The 21,700-nt window shown below is 46.2% G+C and overlaps 1 protein-coding gene and 1 long non-coding RNA gene across 6 annotated transcripts in view; one reads left to right on the top strand and one right to left on the bottom strand.

Moving 5' to 3' along the window:
* Positions 1-16,373, bottom strand: part of Csnk1d (casein kinase 1 delta) — a 36,953-nt gene extending 20,580 nt beyond the window's left edge. Inside the window, exons 1-2 of one of the 5 annotated variants that reach the window (XR_013042010.1) lie at positions 15,958-16,355; positions 7,307-7,417 (exon numbers count right to left, since the gene is read on the bottom strand). Coding sequence is in view for 3 of the 5 variants with exons in the window: in XM_076543947.1 (XP_076400062.1) it covers positions 7,307-7,417; positions 15,958-16,033 (187 nt within the window). In the remaining 2 variants the exon portion in view is untranslated. Of the gene's footprint in view, positions 1-7,306; positions 7,418-15,957 lie in introns of all 5 variants that reach the window. The other 4 variants (XR_013042011.1, XM_076543947.1, XM_076543948.1 and 1 more) reach the window with 4 other exon arrangements.
* Positions 16,374-17,163: 790 nt separating this feature from the next.
* Positions 17,164-21,030, top strand: LOC107402538 (uncharacterized). The gene is made up of 2 exons (XR_013042012.1): positions 17,164-17,538; positions 20,796-21,030. It is a non-coding gene; the product is annotated as an uncharacterized LOC107402538 (long non-coding RNA).
* Positions 21,031-21,700: the final 670 nt, after the last annotated feature.

Genomic DNA, 21,700 nt, shown 5'->3' on the forward strand with positions numbered 1-21,700 from the left:
TAATTTTCTTTGGAGAGAAACATGGCTATATTCATAGCAGTGGACTCAACTGTTGTGGAATATTTCTTTACACAGTGTGAGGACGTGTCATTGTGACTGGTTTAATAAAAAGCTAAATGGCCAATAGCTAGGCAGGGGAGAATAATAGGTGGGACTTCTGGGCAGAGAGGGGAACTTAGGATGAATCTAGGGGTGATAGGAGAAGCCAGTGAGACACTGAAGAAGTTGGACATAAGGCACAGAGGGGAGGTAACCGAGCTAACATGGCAGAAACAGGTTAATTTAAGTTATAAGAACTAGTGAGGCAATCCTAAGCTAAGGCAAAGCTTTCATAATTAGTAAGTCTCCATGCCATTATTTGGGATTGGTAGCTGAAAAAAAAAAATCTGACTACATATGGCATCCAACATCAGGCACCAGATAAAGCAATTACTTATATGTTGTCCCATTATTAAATAAAACTCGGGAGTCAGATACTGGGGTAAAAACCTGGTCAATCCAAAGAGCAATGGACGAATGAGCAGATGACCCTGCCTCTCCACACTTCCACATTGGAAAAAGCCCTCAAAACCTCTCCAATCTTTTTCTTGTACCTTTCTATCTGACTACCTTGGCCCTCCAACATTATCTTGGCTAATTCCGGTCAGCCAATCATTGACCCCGCGCCCCTATGGTTCAAGGTTTAACTTTATTGGAAATCTTGGAATGTCAGTGCAAACAAATATCCCAAAACACTCAACAGTTTTCATTCCCTCTCCAATTAACCCATTCCTGTCATCATTTGTTTTGAAGTCCTGTTTCAGAGTTGGCCAGGAGGCATGCCTTTTTGTGTCCTCCCACATCCTCCCAGCGTGGTTCTGTCACTAAGGGAGGAAGGGTACTTTCTTTTGTTCCACATGTTCCAAGTTCTTGCCCTAGTCCTGGAACCAGCCACAGCAAGTAGTATAGGCCCTCCTCAATGGGAAGAACACTTGAAAAAGCTTGGGACCAGGCCCTGCCCGTGTCCAGAACAGCTTTAATCACCACAGCTCTAGGGCAAGCAGTGACATTTTCAGGCAACTGCTCCTCTTCTTCATGAATACTGTTGTTAATCTTGGCCCTTTCACTTTCCTCTCTGAATTCTAGTCATCCTGTTCTCTAAGAGCCTTTGGACTAGATCTAAACAGGTTCAAATGAGACGAGATCCCAGCACTGAGAAGGGGAAGTTGACAAACATTCCCATCCATCCTTACCAAGAAGCTCTTCCCTGGGACACCTGCTGGGAAAGGCAAAACCAGTTTTCTCCAAAGTAGTGTTACTACTGGGTGTATCAACCACTCTCTCCAAGGGCAGCCACGTGCCCAGAATAACTGGCCAACACAAAACACACTCCACACTTTTTTCCCCCTGTGTTTCTGTTTTGTTAACTGTTTAAGTTTTTGTTCTTTGAAAGACAAAAAAGACATGAAATTGGGTTGGGAGGTGAGAAAGATTTGGGAGGAGATGGGGAAAGGAAAACAATATGATCAACATATATTGTATGAAAAAAAATTGAAAAAAGCTGCCGATGGTATGGAGGAAGCTGGAGATATGGCTCAGCAGGTAAGAGCACTTGGTTGCTTCTGAAGAAGATTGAGGTTTGATTCCCAACACCCATAGAGTGGTTCACAACCATGCATAACTCTAGTTCTAGGGGATCCAACACCCTCTTCTGACTTCTGCAAGCACCACCAACACATGTGATGTACACACACACACATACAGGCAAACACCCATACATACAGATTAAGGGGGAAAAAAAAAGATGTGAATGGTGGTACACAGTTTTAATCCCAGTTGTCAGAAGACAGGCAGTGGATCTCTCTGAGTTCAAGGACAGCCAGAGTTACATAGACAGACCCTGTCTCAAAAATGGAAAGAAAGAGAGAGAAAAGAAAAGGAGGGTTGTTATGTTCTGAGTGGAATTTCATTTAACATTAAAAACATTATGAGAGAACTAACATCAAGCTTTCCTTTATGTCCTCTAATAGTCTTTTAACTTTCCGCAGAGCATCAGCCTATCTCAAAATTTATTCCTAAATACCCTATGTAATACTTCCTAGTTTGCTACTATAAATGGTATTTTTAAAAATTACATTGTGGGGGCTGGAGAGATGGCTCAGTGGTTAAGAGCATTGGCTGTTCTTCCAGAGTTCCTGAGTTCAATTCCCAGCACCCACATGGTGGCTCACAACCATCTACAGTGGGATCTGATACCCTCTTCTGGCATAATGTCATACATGCAGAGAGAGCACTTATATACATTAAATAAATAAATCTTAAAAATAAAAGTTAAAAAATTACATTGTTGACAATATTTAAGGTGTACACTACCATAAATGGTATTTTTAAATTACATTTTATAACCATTGTTGGTGAAGTAAACTAGTAAACTGACCATATTTTACATGTTTAATCTGTATGTGTGCATATGTGTTTTTTGTTGTTGTTGTTTTTTACCACATTGTGTACATGAAGGTCAGAAGACATCTTTTTTGGGAATTTGTTTGAGGTACAGCCTCTCTGTCTCTGGTGTTGGTCTGTGCACTCTAGGGCATCTATCTGGCTTGTGAGCTTCTGGGTGATTCTCCTGTTTCCACTTTCCATATAGGAGTGCTGGGACTGCAGAGACATACTACCACATCCTGCTTGCACTTTAGGCTACTGAGCTATCTCTCTAGCCTAACTGATGCTATTTTGATCTTAAGCTAACAAAACCCCTAATTTCTTCTATGTTTATTCTAGGGACTTCTACCACATGCAAACAAGTTCTAGGAATATATTGTCAAAAGGCTACAAAAGATGCAGGTAGCATGACTGCATTACATTAACAGCAAATTGCTATTTAGGAGGGATGCATGCCATGGTGTCTTGATGTACTTAACAGCTGGGGGGATATGTGATAGATGGCAGCACTTTCCTTTTCTTTCTTTCTTTTAAATTTATTATATATACAATGTAATGTCTGCATGTATCCTTGCAGGACAGAAGAGGGTACCAGATCTCATTACAGATGGTTGTGAGCCACCATGTGGTTGCTGGGAATTGAACTCAGGACCTCTGGAAGAAGCCAGTGAGTGCTCAATCACTGAGCCATCTCTCCAGCCCAGCACTTTCCTTTTCAATGGGGAATAATAGTGTTTTTGTTAATCCATGGCATTTGGAGACTGGATAAAATACAGTCACTGCAAAGGATTCCTGAGCTCACAGATCCCTGGCTGGAAAAGATCGAGAATGTCTTTTGTGGTGCACTTTACCTTCAGCAAACTGCCACAAACTAACTAGTGGTGAAGCCTAGGAAGCAAGTGACTATAAAACCAATTAGGAGAAGGTTCCTGATAAAGCATGGTGAAGAACCTTCCAGCTACAGGCTCATGGCTACTCTGAAGCCAGTCATTCATGCTAGCAAAATCCAGAACCCAAAGTAGATCCATGCCTGGAAAGTGCTGCTACCTACTGCTTTTTTTTTGTTTTGTTTTGTTGCTCGGGAACAAATGAAATCAGCCATTTAAAGAAAAAACCTAAGTGCTGTCTGTGCCATGACTTGGGGATGAGCTACCCCCACTCTGCTGACAGTTATGAACACGGATGCTTTAACCTTACGGGGGTCTAAGATGCCAAAATAAGTAACTGGGGCCAGACACTAGAAAACATAGGCATTGGCAAGTGCTTTCCACTGTGATTTGAAAAGTATTTCAATGTAAATGTGGGCACTTAGAATTAATTCATATAGAAAAATTCATTACATTTTTAGCAATTCAGTTTTAAAATTATTAAACCTGTCAAATATTTCTAAGTAATGTTATTTAGATTTTGAAAACCAAATTTCTTATGGGAGGACAAGAAAGAAAAACAGCAGGGCTGAGGCTGCAGATCAGTTGTCCAGCGCTTATCTAGCACAGGCACAGTCCTGGCTTCATCCTAGCACTCCCAAACAACCCCAACACACCCCAATCACGGCAAACAGAATGTGTAAGCAAGGCCAGTGGAGATATGCTGGAGAGACTAGGCAGACACGTGGCTTCACAGTGGGACTTTGGGAACTTTCACAAGGCAGTGAGGGATCACAGGCATCTTTTACTCCAACATCGAATTCACCTACATGCTGCACGGTCTCTAGTGATATTCAATGGTTCAAGACTAATTATGTGCCAGGCATGGTGGTCCAGAACATTAACTCTAACACTCAAGGGGCAGAGCAGAAAGACTGTGAATTTGAGACCTTGACAAAAAGCCAAAGACAGAAGATAAACACTGCCAAGTTTATCTGAGCACTTGGAAGGCAGAGGAAGGAAGATCACCAGTCTGGTCTACGAAATGAGTTCCAGTCCAGCCAGGGCAACAGACAGTCTTAGTTTGTTTTTTTAATGCTGTGAAGAGACACCATGACCAAGGCAACTCTTAGAAGGAAAACATTTAATTGGGGCAGCTACCTTATAGTTCAGAGGTTCAGTCCATTATCATCATGGTGGGGAGCATGGTGGCATGCAGGCAGATGTGGTGCTGGAGCTGAGAGTCCTACATCATGCAGGCAACAGGTACTTGACTGACTGTCACACTGAGGGAAGCTTGAGCAAAAGAGACCTCAAAGTCCGCCCCCACAGTGACATGCTTCATCTAACAAGGCCACACCTCCTAATAGTACCAATCCCTTTGGGGGCCATTTTCTTTAAAAAAAAAAAAAAAAAAAAAAAGGCCAAAAGAGAAAAATTGCAGTATTTTCCTACCCAGATCCTATCACAAAGAGCCGTTCTCCCACCCCACAAAATGCCCTGTTAACATTTACCAAAAGCATCTGTAAACTCTTCAATGTTTTCTGCTGAGGAGTTACTGAAGGAGGGTGTAGTCTCAATGTACTTTGGGATATATCAGAAATGGAATAAACAGTTAATAAAGCTGCTAGGTCTTATCTGGCAGCACCAGGTGTTGACAAAAACTCACCAACTATTCAAGACTTTTACTGACACTGAATTCTAGTTTCTTCCTAGTATTTCACCTTTAAACTATTGTACTGACTAGATTTTGGACTGGTGGAAGTGCTAGGGGCACATCGTTTCAAAATATTTGTTTACACTGTGTGAAGATGTGTCATTGTGATTGGTTTCATAAAGAGCTGAATGGCCAATAGTTAAGCAGGAGAGAGAGGATTTCTGGGGAAAGACAGGAAGAGCAGGAGGAATCTAGGTGCCTGCAGATTAGGCCAGAGACACACCAAGGAGACTCTGAAGAAGTCAGACATATGATTCAGAGCAGAGGTAACTGAGTCACGTGGTAGGACATAGATGAATAGAAACAGGTTAATTTGAGTTATAAAAGCTGGTGGGACCAGCATAAGCTAATGGCCAAGCTTTTATAATTGATATGAAGTTTCTGTGTAGTTATCTGTGGGCTGGTAGTCCAAGAAAAGCAGATGAGAAAGCTTGCAAGAGCAAGAGCACATCCTCAGGCTGAGTGCTCAGGTTCCAGTCTGTATCCTATGGAAAGCTGCTTCCCACTCAGCACAGCAGCTTCACCAGACACTGTGACACTACTAGCACCTACAAGTCTTCCAGATAAACCTCATGCTGGAGTCAGTCACTTAATTCTATGCTTTCTTTTTGGCACAGCCAGAGCCAATGTAAACAAGATCAGGACAATGAAAGAGGTGCTTGTTCCTTTCAGAAGGTAGCACAGCAATCCATATTTACCCACATACAGAGAACATGACATGACAAGGTTTTGCTCTCTGGCAAAACCTTGTGGTTTCTGAGCAAAGTGTAACCCCCCATCTTGCATCTGTCAACCTCCATTTAGTCTCAGATAGTAAACACTGCCAAAACATTCTTTCCCTGGGCATATCATGTTTCCTAAAACAGAGATCTGCAGGGCATCAAGTAAGTAGGCAACAAGAGTAAACCTGACCAAAGCCTGAGGAACAGCATTCAAACACCAAGAAAGGATAATACCCATTTCTGAATCTTGTCTGAGTTCTAACAGTCTGGAGAAGGGATGTGGGCAAATGACTGAGGACCCAACACAGGAAGTAATGCTATCTACCAGCAGGTACCTGGCACCATCCAGGACATCCAATCATCATAACCAGGGAGAGCAACTGACACCTAGGATGCTCCACAGCAAATGGCAGTGATGTTGAAGCTGGAGACCTGTTTGGAGTACATTATACTCCTTTCTGATCACTATCAGGCTGCCTCTCCCCGCCTTAGGCACTCTAGGTTAGCAGTCTCAGAACTACAATCCTTTGAGCTCCTAGAAAAGACCAAACCTATGTCATACTGTTCTACTCTCCTTGTTACAAAAGCTATGCAGCCAGTCCCTAACACCCCAAGAAGGCTGTCGTACGGAGGATGATGCCAAAGGGCAGGTGTATAGGATTGGGCCTCTGCTGACCTCCCTTTGAGACAATAAGATAAAAATGAAACCAGTAAAATTGAGTAGGATGAAACAAACTAACAGAAGAAAGAGAGTCAAAGAAAGAACACATGAAACATACAGATGCAGAGACACACATAGAAACCATTAACACATATGCAAAAGATCTGAAAGGAAAAGCAAAAAAGAAAGAGGGTGGCTGTCACAAGGGGTGGTAGTGTGCGTGCGCACGCACACTCTCTCTCCTTCCTGTTCCAACTACCATGGCACTATGGAGGCTTCTGCTAAAAAGGACCACGAAGTATGGCCACTTTTCAGGTATAAAGCCTGCCAAAAGCAGGCTCCTATCAGAGGACATGGGGCTATGCCTTCAGAAGAACCCTGATCCTAACCCTGCTGGTGAGTTCTTCTGAAGGTTCAGCCCCATCATCTAGGATAGGAGACTTCACGGTCTTGAAAGCCTCAAATAAGAGCACCTGCTCTATTGGTCATACTATTTATTTACAAGTTCCCAGAATTCTAGAAGTGAGACTGGCCCACCACTGGCTCCAGTACTCCAAGGTCTTGGGGTGATGTTTTACTTAGCTGGGAGAGTCAGAGAAGTCACGCTCAAAATTCCTATCCAAGAGGAAACGAGCTTCAGAGAGTTTGATGGGACTACTCTCTAGTTCTAAGGAAAGCATGTGGCCCAGAAGAGGCCAACTAGCAGGAAGCACTGTGATGTGACAGGCAGCACTACTGGTATGTTTATTTTGAACCTTTCACAAAACCCACATTTCAGACATTATCATCTAATGGGAAGCTAAGAAAGTTAGTTTTTTAAGCAAAATAAGCAAGACTATGCTTCTTTTTCTTGGGTAAGGTCTTCTGTACCTGTAAGCCAGGCTACGGGCAGACATTTAACCCCAATGAACCTTACCTCCTCCCTGCATCATTTTGTAGATCTTGCTCTCAATGTGGAGCTGAGGATGTTTGGTTTTGACACATTCAAGCTTGATGGCAACTTCTTCTCCTGCAGCAATGTCCGTACCTTGGCAAAGAAAGAAAATTATATACATCATTTCGTGTCTACCACATAACCCAATGCTTGCTGCAGAAAAAACAAGTGCTGGGGATGGAATCCAGAAGCCTTGCACATGGCTAGGCCAAAACCCTGCCTGTGAACCACACCCTAGGTCTTACTGCACTGAGTTTCCTGAGATGGACCAAATGACAGATGCTCTTTACTTCCAATTAAGAGATTGTACTGCTGGCTGACCAACACAGAAAGCTATCTTTACTCAAAAAAATACATAGGAAAATCTATTTGGTATCCCACCTTCCATTTCTACCCTATACCCACTGCACTTATAAGTCAGTCACCAGAGTTGCTGGCACCAATCTTTCGACTCACCCAGCGCACCAAAGTAATAGGATGCTTCTGTGCTGCTTTGAAAGGCCTTTTGGAATGTGCTTGAGTCTCCCAAAGAGAGCAGAGATGGGTTTTACTCTATTCTCTCCTTCAAGCCTCAGGCCAGACAGGCTTGACATCTACCCACACATCTTAACAGTTTCTCATCAGTTCTCAAATAGTCTCAATCCCCTCATGACTCCAGGAGTCATCTCTAACCAAACTATCACAGGCTTGGCAAAGATCCTCAACTAAACCAAGGGGTATGCCTCCCTTCCCCCAGCTTTGTTTGTAGACCAGGCTGGCCTTGAACTCAAGAGATCTGCCTATCTCTGTCTTTCAAACAAATGCTGGGATTAAAGGCATGTGCCATTCTTAGGGACAAGAGACCAGAATGGACTCTCTTCCTAAACCCTGGTCAGTTCCGCCTTTGCAATAGAAGCATGGCACATAGTTTTTGTTATAGTTTGTGACAAACGCTATGGTGACTAGAGCCTAGGAGTTTGGAGACAAGAAGATGGTTTTATTTATAAGTGTGTCCCTCTCATGTTTCCTTCAGGTTTCCACCTAAGTGTTCCTCAGTCTACCTGGCCCAAGCTGCTTGGGATTTTCCTCTGCCTCCACATGGTACATCCAGGAGCTCTGGATGAAAACAGCCTACTGTACCACATTGGCCTTTCTGCCTGACAGGTTGCTTCTAGTAGAAAGCACTTCCAGGAAAAGGTAACATGGCCTTCCCCAGAGCCTGATACAACCACACATGACCCGGGTCTACCCTGGGTAGATAAGTTGTGGACTGAGCAGCCTGGCTACTTCTTGGTGACTCACTTTCTCTTGTCAACTGAGATGGGAGGGGTCAGCAAGAGTTTCACAGGGAGCTGAAGAAACAAATGGTTAATGAGTCACTCAGATTGAAGGTGGGGTAAGGCATAGGGACACCCTAATGTTAACAACTCTGTCTGGGTGTCCACCCAAGAACCATAGACACAAGTCATTTTGGTTTGTCAGATGGCTGTTTCCAGAACACGTGGGCCTAAAGCTTATCTCCAATGCTGCAGATTTGTAAGAATAACTGGATCTAATAGTTGCCAGTAACCATTCTAGGTTTAAGAACTCCACTTACTATTCCACAAAAACTCTTTGGAACACTAGTAATAAGCAATAGATCTTATTCTTCTTGCCTACAGGCAGGGCAGCCTATCCATTTACCCAAAAAGTGACTTCATCTACAATGTACTTGTAGATGAAAAATGACCTCTGAGTTCTTTTAAGGACCTGGACTCTGAGCTGAACTTGCCCGCCAAGAGGAATGGTGACTCACTTCACCAGTTACGTCAGTGACTCGTTGCACCCAAAGCAGTATTCTCTGGGGACAGCATACCACCCTTGCCAGCTGCCAGGTCCACAGGGACAGGACAGCCTGAGGCCAAGAGCCTATTGGATCAGGACCTTCAAGAAAGGTGGAATATACCGCTAGCTTTACTCTTCTGTGGCTACTATAGTTTCATGCCTTGACAATCACCCCTGGAATACTCTGTTTTGGGAACAAATGACCACTGACAACTGTGAATTACACTTTTTCATGGAGCCAATGCCACATACTGTGTCAAGAGCCTGTAGAACCTATGAAGAGGGCTGCACTGAGTCCGATAATTAGCAGGAGAGGAGCAGCTGGACACAGGACATGCATACATATGAGGACAGCAAAAGGCCTCCTCCACGGACTTCTGGGTAGAAGGACTAAGCAACTCCAACTTGTGTCTATGTTATGGGTGGGTGGCAATGTAGACTCACTAGTTTGCAGTCTTGTAGTTCTGTCCCACCATCCCAGCAGGCTGCACCTCTTGAGCCCCATTAGCATGCTTGTTCAGTACAGACCTTACATTGCTACTGGGCCCAACACAGGAGAAAGGAGGACCTAGGAATTCTGGCAGCGATTTAGTACTATTACAAAGATTGAATTTACACTACCTGGTTCTCTACCATACGTAAGTCTGATAAATGCTACCAGGAAGACACCAGTACCTAAAAGATGCCACTGGAATCAGGGGTTCAGAAACAGAACAGGCAAAAACATTTATTTAGGGGCCAGCAACAAGACAGTTCGTTAGTTTTAAGGGTGTTTGTGCCAAGCTTCACAAAGTGATTTCAACTCCTAGAATCCACATGGTGAAGGGGACAGGACCTCCACAAATTGTCCTCTTGACTTCTACATGAACACTCACACTCCATACTCACATACAAATCAAATAAAAAATTTTAAAAAACCAAAACCACCCCCCAAAAACATTTATCGTTTGTGTTATCTTAACAGCAGCAATATCTACATGCAGTTAACAATCCTGGATGGTTGAAGATAGAACTCTCTTGCTAAGGCAGAGGCTGGACTGTGTTTAGATATACAATGTTAGTTGATGGCTCACAGCTACCTGTAACTCCACTTACAGAGGACATGACACAAAAATTAAGAGAGAAAGAAAGAAAAAACAAAGTTATGTCCCTCAAGTTGAACAGTCCATAAAGGTTGATGGATCACATGAACCTAACCCAGAACATCACTCTGTCTAGGGACAGGAAAAGAACACTGAATGACAAGCCCAGATGCTGGTCACTCCAGCAGTTAAAAGAGCACTGGCTGTTCTTCCAGAGGGCCCTTGGTTTATTTCCCAGTATCCATATGGCAGCTAACAACCGTACTGTAACTCTAGTTACAGGGGATTCAATATCCTCTTCAGGCCTCCTCAGGAACTGTATGCATGTGGTGCAGACATGTAAGCAGGCAAAACACGCAGCATAAAAATACATCTTGCCAGGCAAGCAGTAGTGGTGCACACCTTTAATCCCAGCACTTGGGAGGCAGAGCCAGGTGGATCTCTGTGAGTTCGAGGCCTGCCTGGGCTACAGAGTGAGTTCCAGGACAGGCTCCAAAGCTACACAGAGAAACCCTGTCTCGAAAACAAAACAAAACCAAAAACAACAAAAAACCCAGCTGGGTGATAGTGGTGGTGCACACCTTTAATCCTAGCACTTGGGAGGCAGAGGCAGGCATCTATGTGAGTTTAAGGTCAGCCTAGTCTACAGTTTGAGTTCCAGGACAGCCAGTGAAACTCTGTTGAAAAATAAAGAGAAAAACACAACAACCCAAAACCCAAAACCTAAAAATAAAAACCAAAAAATAATCACGTTAACAAGGAAGTGGGGAGCCATCTAACAGCAAGGCAAAGGTCATCTCACAGGGCAATGACAGCAGAGTGGCACAGGGTATCATTGCTACTTATCAGAATAACATCATTCCAAAGCAGAAGCAAGCCATGGCCCAAAGGCACTGCAGGATGGGGGCTCTGAAAGCTACAATGATGCTACCACAATTTTTAGGGACTAAGCCTAGATAATAGTATCCCCAAATATCTAGGTTCAGCCACCCATCTCCAACACACCAGTTAAAAAGACAAATAATAAAACATAGAAAAGGGGGTTTATTCAATGTAATCACAATGGGAAGAACAACAAAAAGGGATCCAGTGATCACCCCGCCAGGCTATCACTAGAGTATTGACTTGAGGTCCAAAGGTGTACTAGTTTTTGATTACATGACATCTACAAACATGTTGGGCTGCTACACCCAGTAAGCATGCTAAGCCCAGGATGGACCCTCCTAGAACTTCAAACATAGGGGAAAAGTAGGTATAATTAAGCAGACCTGGTCAAGGTATGGTCCCACCATTACTGTCTCAGTCCAGATCTGCCCTGCAAGGTTGTATATGTGTGTGTGTGTGTGTGTGTGTGTGTGTGTGTGTGTGTGTGTGTGTGTGTGTGTGTGTATGCTGTCAGAACTATGTGAAATCTTTCTGAATATCAAGTTCTTTTTTGGGTAGCACAAGGACTTCAGCCTTGACTTTCCTCCAACATGGGTAAATTTAGTTCTTTGATGTCTGGCTCAGTAGATAACACACTGACTACCCAAGCATGAGGACCAGAGTCTGGATCCTCAGCACCTATGCAAGTTAGGTGTGGCATCCCTTTTGTTATCCCCATTCAGGAAGCACAGACTGGATTTCTGGAGCAAGCTGGTTAACTCGGTGAGCCAAACTGTAGAGTTCTGGTTTCAAGTAAGAGAGCTTGCCTCAATATATAAAGTGGAAAGGGACTGAAGAAGACACACATAAGCATACATGCATACAAGCACACCACATACACACAATTTCTTTTAAAGGCATCTTTCCTGTTGAAAGTCATAGTGAGATTGGACCATTCTCATGGCCCACCACTGTTCAGAAGCCCTTCAATGTTGTAAGGTAAAAAGATGAAAATGTTACCAAGTTTTAGCTCCTAAAGGATGCTTAAGCACGTCATAAAATCTGACCACCATCAAAAGATGGGCAGCTGAGGCACAGAGAAACTGGAACGAAGGGTGAGGAACCAATTTATACAGTGGGCAAGAAACCTCCATTCTACAAATCACATCCTCAGACTTTCCTCCTTGCTTCCAGAGATGAAATAAGGATGAAAAGCAGGGGCCAAACCAGTAGCTTATGCTTGCCCTGCCTCTCCCGCACCTGGCACTTTGTAGGCTGGGCCTATACTGTGCAACTGAACAGACCTTGGCTTACTACACACCACTGGACAACCTGGACCCCAGCCTAGCCCACTCTACAAGCTCCTCCTTAAGATACTCTGGCTTCTTTGGGGTGGAGAACAAAGTCAACATCAGAGTATGGGCTCTGTTTAAAAATGTTATCAAGAAGGGGTTAGAGAGATGGCTCAGCAGTTAAGAGCACTTGGCTGCACAGAACAGTCTCTAACTCCAGCCCTAGGGGATCCAACGCCCTCTTCTGGCCTCCACGAGCACTGCATTCACAAAGTAACAGTATGTAGACAAAACACTCATTCACATATAATTAAAAAAGAAACTAAAGTTATCAAGAGGCACAGTCCAAGCAAAAGCCAAAGGGCTTTCTACTGTTTTCCAACGCCTCAAAAATATCAGCTCCAGAGCAACATATGCCAGGAGAAGACAGGGCAGAGAGGCTGCTTAAACCAGCAAATAAATCCTGCCCAGGGGTCATCTACAGGTATGTGGGCAGTGGCACACTCCATATCTGGCTGGCTTAGACAGTGGAAGACTGAGATTGGACTTTCTAAAACTTGGACAATCAAACGGACTCATGATGCTGCTTCCCTCTGAAGAGGTGGTGTTACAGAAGACGTGAATAATAAGCTGGCAGGGCACTACTGCCACTACAGACTTTCCTGCCGCCTCTTGGCACAGGCCACAAGGGAAGGCATGGGAACAGGTCTAATGACCACAGTCTTACACATTTTAAATCACAGAAACCTCAGGAAGAAATCCAAAGCCCCAAGTGCCAGGCTTACAACAGGGGGACCCCACTGGAGGAACGAAGTGCTTTATGAGGAACAGCAAAGCGGGACAGTTAGGAGTGTTTTCAATTACACTTGCACTAGAGTGCAGGTCACACAGACTTCAAGATGACGATCCAACTCTACTCATGCTCAACTGGCTCCTCAAACTAATGGTAGAAAACTATAGTATGGATGGAGTCAATCCATCCCATGGTCTTCAGGTTATCTTTCTTGAAACTTTCCTTTAGATCTGCCTTTCTAGCCCATCTTATTCCAAATCACCCATTTCATGTTTCAGTTCCCCGAGGGTGTTGCTTGAAAGGACAGTAATGAGGGCTGAGAGCCAAGGGTGACAGAAAAAGCCTGGCAGTATTTAATCCCACGCAAGAGGCACACTCTGGGCCCAACATGGCAGCACACAGCACTCGGAAGGCAGAGAGACAGGCAGATCTCTGAGTTTAAGGCCAGCAAGGGCTACATGGTGAGATCCTGTCTTAAAACAAAAAGCAGCAACAAAAAACCCCACACACCATAACAGACAGGCAAGCCAGGGACTCTAACCCTAGGATCCCAGTGATCCACCTTAGAACACATCAGAGGGGTCATCAAAATAGAACTCCCTGGAAAAGGTTAGCCCACATGATCAAATGCTGTGTGCCCGGCTCTGCCTAAGCTAGTAGATGTCAAAGTGCCACCACCCATATGCCTGCAGAAGACCCTGGGCAGGATGTGTACATGGTGGTTCAAAACAGTCTCTCAACCCTCTTTCCTTCCCTTGATGTCCCACTGCTCTGGATGGAGGTCAATTTTTTTTTTTTTGAGGCTGCGGGAACCAGGTGGGGGCTGAAGGGACATGACTGACTAAGCTGCATTCCCAGACAGAGCCTGCCCTCTCTAAGAGTTCACATCTCTGAATGGCATGTGACACTACATCACAGTTTGGTTGTTAGAATCAATTTTCAGAAAGTACAAAACTGCTTGGCAAAAATCTCAGGGAACAAAAAGTTTCAAAATACTTATTTTCTATGCCCATGAAAGGGTGGCTAATGGATTGGCTTTTCAGTATAGCTCCTTTATCCTGAGGTTAAACTTCTGCCAAAATCTATTGTTCTATAAATAAGTCAAACATCTCCCATTTACCCAGCACTCTGACTCTCAAACACTGCCGAGAAGGCATCTGGCTGACTACTTGGTTATAAATATTTAAATAAGCAAACCCCAAGTACCTCTAAAGCATATTTTACTAATCAGGCCACTATGGCAAGAAGTACTGGTTCAAAGCACCGGTGAGGCACATAGCAGGGTTATCTTGTATGCTAACCAGGCACCATAAATACCTATCAATACCCACATAGGCCAGTTGTTCACCCGACACTGACAGCAGTCAAGGTCCTAGCAGTCTAGAGTAGGAAGTTCTTGAACTTGAGCGGCCTGAAAGGCAAGGCCTAAAGCACTGCTTCTTCCTGACTCTTCATTACAGGTACAACAGACAAACAACTGCAGAAGATGGGCTACTCAACAGAGCATGTTTGCCTCTAACAGGCAACCATCTTCAGGATGCTCATCACCAGAAGGCTGGAAGATCTCAAGTTCAAGGGTTTTGGAATGGTTTACAATTCCACTAAGAAATGCAGGGGGAAATCTTCATTTTAAAATTCCCAACAAGCGGGGTTAAGGAAAACCTGTAATTACATGTATATATGTGCATATTCTCTCACTGTTAAGTCTGACATAACCCAGGACAGTCTAATCCTAAGTCTAGGATTCTCAAGTCTACCCTGAGAATTCTCAGAGTCAAGTCCTGAGAACTTGCACACTGTTTCCCTCCCCTCTAGTCGGCCAACCTTTTCACACCGATTGTGCCTGCACTAATCCAAATGTCATTCCTGTTGATTTCCGGGTGTCCAGTAGTCAACTTAAGATGTTCAGCATATACTTAAGACCCCAACCAACCCGAGGCCAAAGGGCCAGGAAGGGACCTAGCTCAAAAGGAACATTTTCTGTCCTGTTTGGGAGTAAGGTGACAGCCACGAGAGTGTGGATGATGCCTTCAGCAGGTCAGCTAACCGGAGACATCACTGTGGAAAAGGGCAGGCCCAGACAGCCACAAGAACCCTTAGAAATCAGCCCGTCATTTCCCCGTTTCTGGCTGGGACACTCCCCACCTCCACACTACATTCAGATTGTTTTGACATTTCTCCCCACACATCAAAACATCCAGGCTTACCCTCAAGGGGTGGGGGGCAGCACCAGACCCTCTGAGGAGTAGGGCATGGCCTTTGTTTACTGCGGTGACCTTAGGTGGGGGAGGATGCCGACGCCGGCCCTGCAGCCCAGGCCCTGCCCCCTTGGGGCCCCACCCCCCGCCCGCTGCCCTCCCCGCCCCGCTTTCCCCTCCCCCGCCCCGCTGCCCCCTGGCTGGGCGCCAACACAGCCCCCCGCCCAGGCCCGCCGTCCTTTTCCCACGCCCTCCGACGCCCCCCCACGTCTCTCCGAGGCCCGCTGCCCCCGTCCCTCGGGCCCCCGACCACTCCCCGGGCTCTCTCCGAGCTCTACCCCCACGGCCCCGCAGTCCAAGCCCAGCTGTCCCCTTCACTCGGCCCCCAGCCCTTCCCCGCCCCCCCTCCAGCCCGCCGCGCCCAGCCCCCCGGCCGCGCTCGCACGGCGGCCGTTGGCGTTGGCCGGTGGCCCGGGTCCTCGGACTGCGGGGATGCCGGGCGGCCGAGTGTCCACTGGGGCCCGGCGCAGGCCTCGGCCTGCCGGGGACCCCGCCCGCCGGCCCGCACGGCTCCTGGGTGCTCGATGGCGCCGGGCCTCACCGAGATAGATGTCTCCGAAGGAGCCGCTGCCGATCTTGCGGCCCAGCCGGTACCTGTTCCCGACCCTCAGCTCCATGGCGGCGGTGCGGCTCGCTACTGCCCGCCCGGCCGCTTCCTGGGTCTGCGCTCCGGGAGGCGGCGCCGCTGCTGCCGCTACTGCGGGTCCGGTCCGGCTCCGCCCCCCTCACGGCCCCGCTTTCACCATCGCTTTCTGGTTGCCCCGTCGCTCTCAGCGCCTCAATACGGGGCGGATGGGACAGTCCGAGCGCCGCCGCCGCTGCTCCGGCCCCTGCCGGCCCCGCTCACCCTCTCCCCGCCGCGGATGGACTCGGATCTTCCGGGCCTAAATCCCCCTTCAGCTGCCTAAAGGAGCCGCCGCCATCGCGCTGTGACGTCACTTCCCCTAGCAACTCAGAGGGGCGGGGCCACGGCGCTCGGGGGCGGGGTTTGGCTACTTGATGGATTGCGCAGTCGCAACCGGACCTGTTTCTCCTCCGTCCCACTATCCACCGCTCCCGCAGGGCGACAGCTGGTCACTTTGGGCTTTCCACTTGTCTCCAGCAGAAATCTGAGGAAACTAAGACGTGAGTGGTGGTCCCACTGGCTCTTAGGAGGATCATGAGTTCGAGACCAGCCTGGGCTACAGAGACCCTGCCTCTAAACACACCACATATACCAAAATAACATGTTGGAGAAGCCAAAGAGCAGTTCCTTTTGCAAAGCCTGGGAAAGGCCCTAAAGTTCTGCCCTTTGCAGATGGGGGAACGGGGCAGAGAGGAGGCTCCAGTCCCGGCTCTGGGGTCACAGGTAGACAGTTTGTTTTGTAGGAATCACCAGTCCTGGGCTTTGAATGCTGCAAAACGTGTAGCTGTGGCCTGCTGCCGCCTGCCACCTTGTTGCACATAAAGGATGGAAGAAGAGTGGTCTTCCTGGGACCCACAGTGGGCAGGAAGGTAAATGTTGAATTCACTGATGGTGTAGAGGGATATCCCAAACCCGGGTCTCTCTCCAGCGCCATCTGCCTGGAGACCAAGTCAATGTTTTGCTTTGTTTTGTTTTCTGGTCTGTATTGGATCTGAATGTTCTTCCTGGAAAATACAAACATGAATTCTGAAGTCCAGCTGATGGTCAGCTTCCATGACTTGGCTGTCCATCTAACCACTAGGGAGGACCTTCGGAGGAGCCACCACACAAAGAGGTGCACCCTAACTAGATTACAGCCTTTCACGTAGATGCTTCTCTACGCCCACCCCACCCAGCTAGAAACAGAGCCATAGATCAGTCTAATGCTTTTATTTGGACAGCTAGCACCCATACCACTCTGTGCACAGGGTATAGAGCTGCGTGACACCTCAGAGCAACTCCTGACTCGTGGGCAAGAAAAGCAGTCCCGCAATTGCCCTGCAGGAGCACGTGGAGCTCATATCTCTTCTCTTCTAGTCTCCTGGCTCCACCACCTTCCTTTCGGAAGGTGGTGCGGCCGCGCCTGCCTGCACATAGCTGGCAGTCAGGTTGGGGAGTATTATACAGCATGGCTGGAGACCGAAGACACCAGAAGACAAACACAACAGCTACTGAGTGGTAGGTAGTTGGGAACTGTCCAGCTTCTCAGTCCAGGAGTCAGAGCCAGACTTGCCCAAACTAGTAATAATCTCACTGACAGAATTCACTTATGATTTTTCTAATGAAAAATTAGAAACATATAAACAACACCTAGCTTCCCCATCAGAGAAACCCATATGTTGAACTGGAAACAGAACAGACCTGGTAGCTGGACCAACCTCTCTCTTAACAGCCTTGGGCTGATCCTGGCCTGATCTTAGGCTAGTAACCCTCCCTCTTGAGGCACCTGTTCTGTCTGGTAGGAAACTGAGGGTGTGAGCTGCTGTATGCCTAGGGTTCTGCCTGACTCTCCTGTCTTAAGTCAGGACAGTCAGTGGTAAAGTGATCAAAGTTCTTGCTATATTTTACTTGATGGTCAAAAGGAGGCAAAGCATGGAAAGGGCCTCAGGTGGGATCAAGGTCATTTACAAGTGGCCTGTGCTGGGATTCTTGGTTTCCCATCACATTACCATGATGCCAAATCCTGGGCTTTCCAGGGATTGCAAAGGCTGAGCTCATGACAAGTGTCCACCACCTGCTCCTCTGAAGCGCAAGTCCTTTCTGTACCTTTCATGCACCACCCTCTCCTACTCTGCTATTAATGCGTATACTCTTGAGAAGGGGCCAAGTATCAGACCTACAGACCCCTCTCATACAATGACGGTGCCTACACAAAGGCCCACGTAGGTCCTTAGCAAACATGCTGGGTTTGTTTGGAAATGGCTTTGTTCGCTTCTTGGCTCACAGTGACCCTAAGTGATACACCACACTAAGCATTCACTATTCAGCTTCATGAATGACCCCTGAATAGATGCTCAGCTCAGTGTGGGGTGTAAGGTCAGGTCAGCTCAAAGCAAGACAGCAAGGTACAGAAACTACCTTGAGGACCTGGAGTAGCCTCTGTGGGGTACTGGGCTACCCCCCTCTTAGCCTCACTTACCAACAAGGGTGCTGATCTGGGCTCTCTCCTCCTTCAAAACTCATACCTGGATTTCCTAGGTATGTTCTAGACTGGACACCCCTGCCCAGACAAAATCTATTTTAACCCCAAACCTCAACAGAAGCTTAATTTCCTCAGGAAGGTTTGTGTGGCCCCTGTTGGGGTTGGGGAGCTAGAGAACTTCCTGGCTGCCCCACAGAACTTGGAGCATAGCTTCCATCGTGGCCTTGCTGAGCACAGCCTTACCTCCATCCAACCGGCTTCACTGTGAAGGTCGTATGTGTCTGCAGATCCCCCACTCCCAGCTGTGAGCTTCCAGATACACACAAGATCACTTGTCTTCAGTCCAAATTTCTTGCAGGCACAGGGTGAGGTTCCCTTTTCCAATCCCAAGTTCTGAGGTGAGTAGAAATCCAGCCTGACCTTCATCCTGTGCCATCAGAAAAGAAAATGAGAGAACAGAATGACCATGTTCTTCCTCCTGGTAGTATGGAGGATGTCTCCTGTTGAGCAGCCTGTATGAGTGTGTATAACCTTATTTAAACAGAGTTCACCTTCCATGCAGCTCACGCATTTAAATTATGCAAGTCCTCAACAGAGGACTTCCCATCCATATCCTCAGAGGTACACCACCAGGCCTCCACAGATTTTGCCACTTTTTATTCAAATTTTTTTGGATTTATTTTATGTGTGAGTGTTTTGACTGCATGTATGTCTGTGTACCATGTCTATGTTTAGTGCCCTTGAAGGTCAGAAGAAGGCATCAGATCCCCTAGAACTGTAGTTACAGATGGTTGTGGACCACCATGTGGGTAATGGGAATCAAATCTGCTCCTCTGCAATAGAACCACTGAGCTATCATATCTCCAGCCCCCAGATTTCACCTCTTTATACTCCCCACAAAGAAGCCAAAAGTCACAGTATCACCCACGCCTCAGGAGTAAACAGAGACAGGGCTTGGGCTCTGGGGGTTCAGAGTTTATATTTCCTGTGTAGCCATCAGAACTCAAAATGATGACCCAAAGAGCACATACTTCCATTCTCCACCCAATCTCATGGTGCCAGTGTCAGGCAAGTGGTAGACACATAACCCTATTTCCAGAATCAAGGAGGGTGCTGTATGTGCTGTGTGCACGTGTCCTAGGAAAGACGGTGAAGACCTGACCTGGGCTGGACACAGAATGAGAGCCGCTCTGGGGGTTCCCCTACAGGTCTCTCTCACAGTGGCCCCACTCTTCCTTGTAGTTGGTTTTTTTTTTTACTCATTGCTCTTTGAGGGGCCAGCTCCCCAATAAATACAGGGAGACATTATTTCTTATGAATGCCAGGATTTAGCTTGGCTTGTTTCTAGCCAGCTTTTCTTAAATTATTCCATTTACCTTTTGCCTCTGGGCTTTTACCTTTCTTTATTCTACATACACTTCTGTCCTTCTTACTCTGTGGCTGGCCCCTGGCATCCTCTCTCCTCGATTTTTCACTATTCCCTCCTCTTCTTTTCTCTCTTTATTTATTCTCTCTGCCTGGCAGCCCTGCCTACCCCCCCTCTCCTGCCTAGCTACTGGCTACTAAAAGACCAATCAGGTGTTTTAGACAGGCAAAGTACAGAGTTAAACAAATCCAACATGCCAGACAGTGGTGGTGCACGCCTTTAATCTCAGCACTTGGGAGGCAGAGGCAGGCAGATCTCTGTGAGTTCGAGGCCAGGCTGGTCTACATAGATCTAGGACAGGCACCAAAACTACACAGAGAAACCCTGTCTTGAAAAATCAAAAAAAAAAAAAAAAAAAAAATGCAACACATCTTTGCATCATTAAATATTCCACAGCATAAACAAATGTAACACATTTTAAACTAATATTCCACATTCCCCCTTTTTGTCTAAATAAAATGAAAGATTTTAACTTTAACATAGTAAAACTATAAACAACCAGTTATCAAGTAAGAATTACATTTACAATATGCAGTCCATTTGTATTTAGTAAATTCAGAGAAAATACTCCATTTTCTCCATCTTGTGATTCCAAAGTTTTATACTTCATTTACTTTCTATCATAACTAAAGAAAACTATAACTATTTAGTCTTTAGCTCCATCAGAGGCCACAGAAAGATGTAATATTACCTAGCAACAGAGACATCTGGTTGCCTGGAGAGTCACCCAAGGTTCCTCTGCAACACTGGGGCACCCATCTTCAGCCTAGAATATCTGGCGGACTTTTCAGTGAAGCAGGAAATTTGAAAAACTTTTCCACCTTGTATTGGCAAAGTTTGTCAGTTACTTTTCTCTGTGTCCTACAGAATATCTGGCAGACTCTTCTGTGAAGTGGGAATGCCGAAGGACCCCCCTGCCTTGACAGAGTTCCACAGTTGTTCTCCTGTGCCCCACTTGTCCTGTCTGTACAGCACAATCAGCAGTCAAAGCAAGAGCGGTTTCTTGCCCAAATGGCTATCCTTGCCACAGTGAAAACAAACTCCAAATGGAGTTTCTTCAGTGCCCAACATCCTTTTATAAAGTAAATTGGTGCTATCAGGAGCAGATCTGTCTTGTTGTCATGAAAAACCTTGGAGTATTAAACATCTTAAACGCCATATTCTATAGTAACGGAATTTTCCCAGGGGCCTGCCCTGAGAAGATTCCTCTCAGAGTCCTGAGGAAGACTCTATGTCAGGCGTGGGGTTATCTGAGGGAAAAGAATCTATGTACACCATGCTCTTACATTCGTTTATTTCTCTAACAAACTTTTATCTACACAGCTTCAGTTCCATCATGACACTCAGTTCCTCATAGTTTTAGTAAGCTCCTGTGCTTGCAACCTCATCTTCATCCTCTGTTCCTTCATCTTCCATCTTTCCTTCCTAGCTCCTTACCCCTGGCTCTTCTTCTCTTCTCTCCAGCCACACAGCTCTGTTCACCATCTGCAGAAATTCTCCTTGTTCTCTTCTCTCTGGCCACACAACTCTGCTTGTCCTAGGAATTCTGCTCCAATCCTTACTGCACCTGGTTATGCAAAAAGCCCTATTGTCCTGAGTCAATAGCTCTGCAGTGCTACTAGGCCTGAAGCCAAGGGATGGTCTGAGCTTCATTTGCACAAGAAACAAAGCTATGCATCTACAGCCTGCCTGTCTCCTAGGCCCTGCAGGGGTGTTAGTTACCTAGTGGATCACCAGTAGGTCTGAGAAGCTTAGCTGTTTGCCAATATGGC

The sequence above is a fragment of the Peromyscus maniculatus genome, chromosome 8, assembly GCF_049852395.1.
Source record: "Peromyscus maniculatus bairdii isolate BWxNUB_F1_BW_parent chromosome 8, HU_Pman_BW_mat_3.1, whole genome shotgun sequence".
Classification (NCBI taxonomy): Eukaryota; Metazoa; Chordata; class Mammalia; order Rodentia; family Cricetidae; genus Peromyscus; species Peromyscus maniculatus.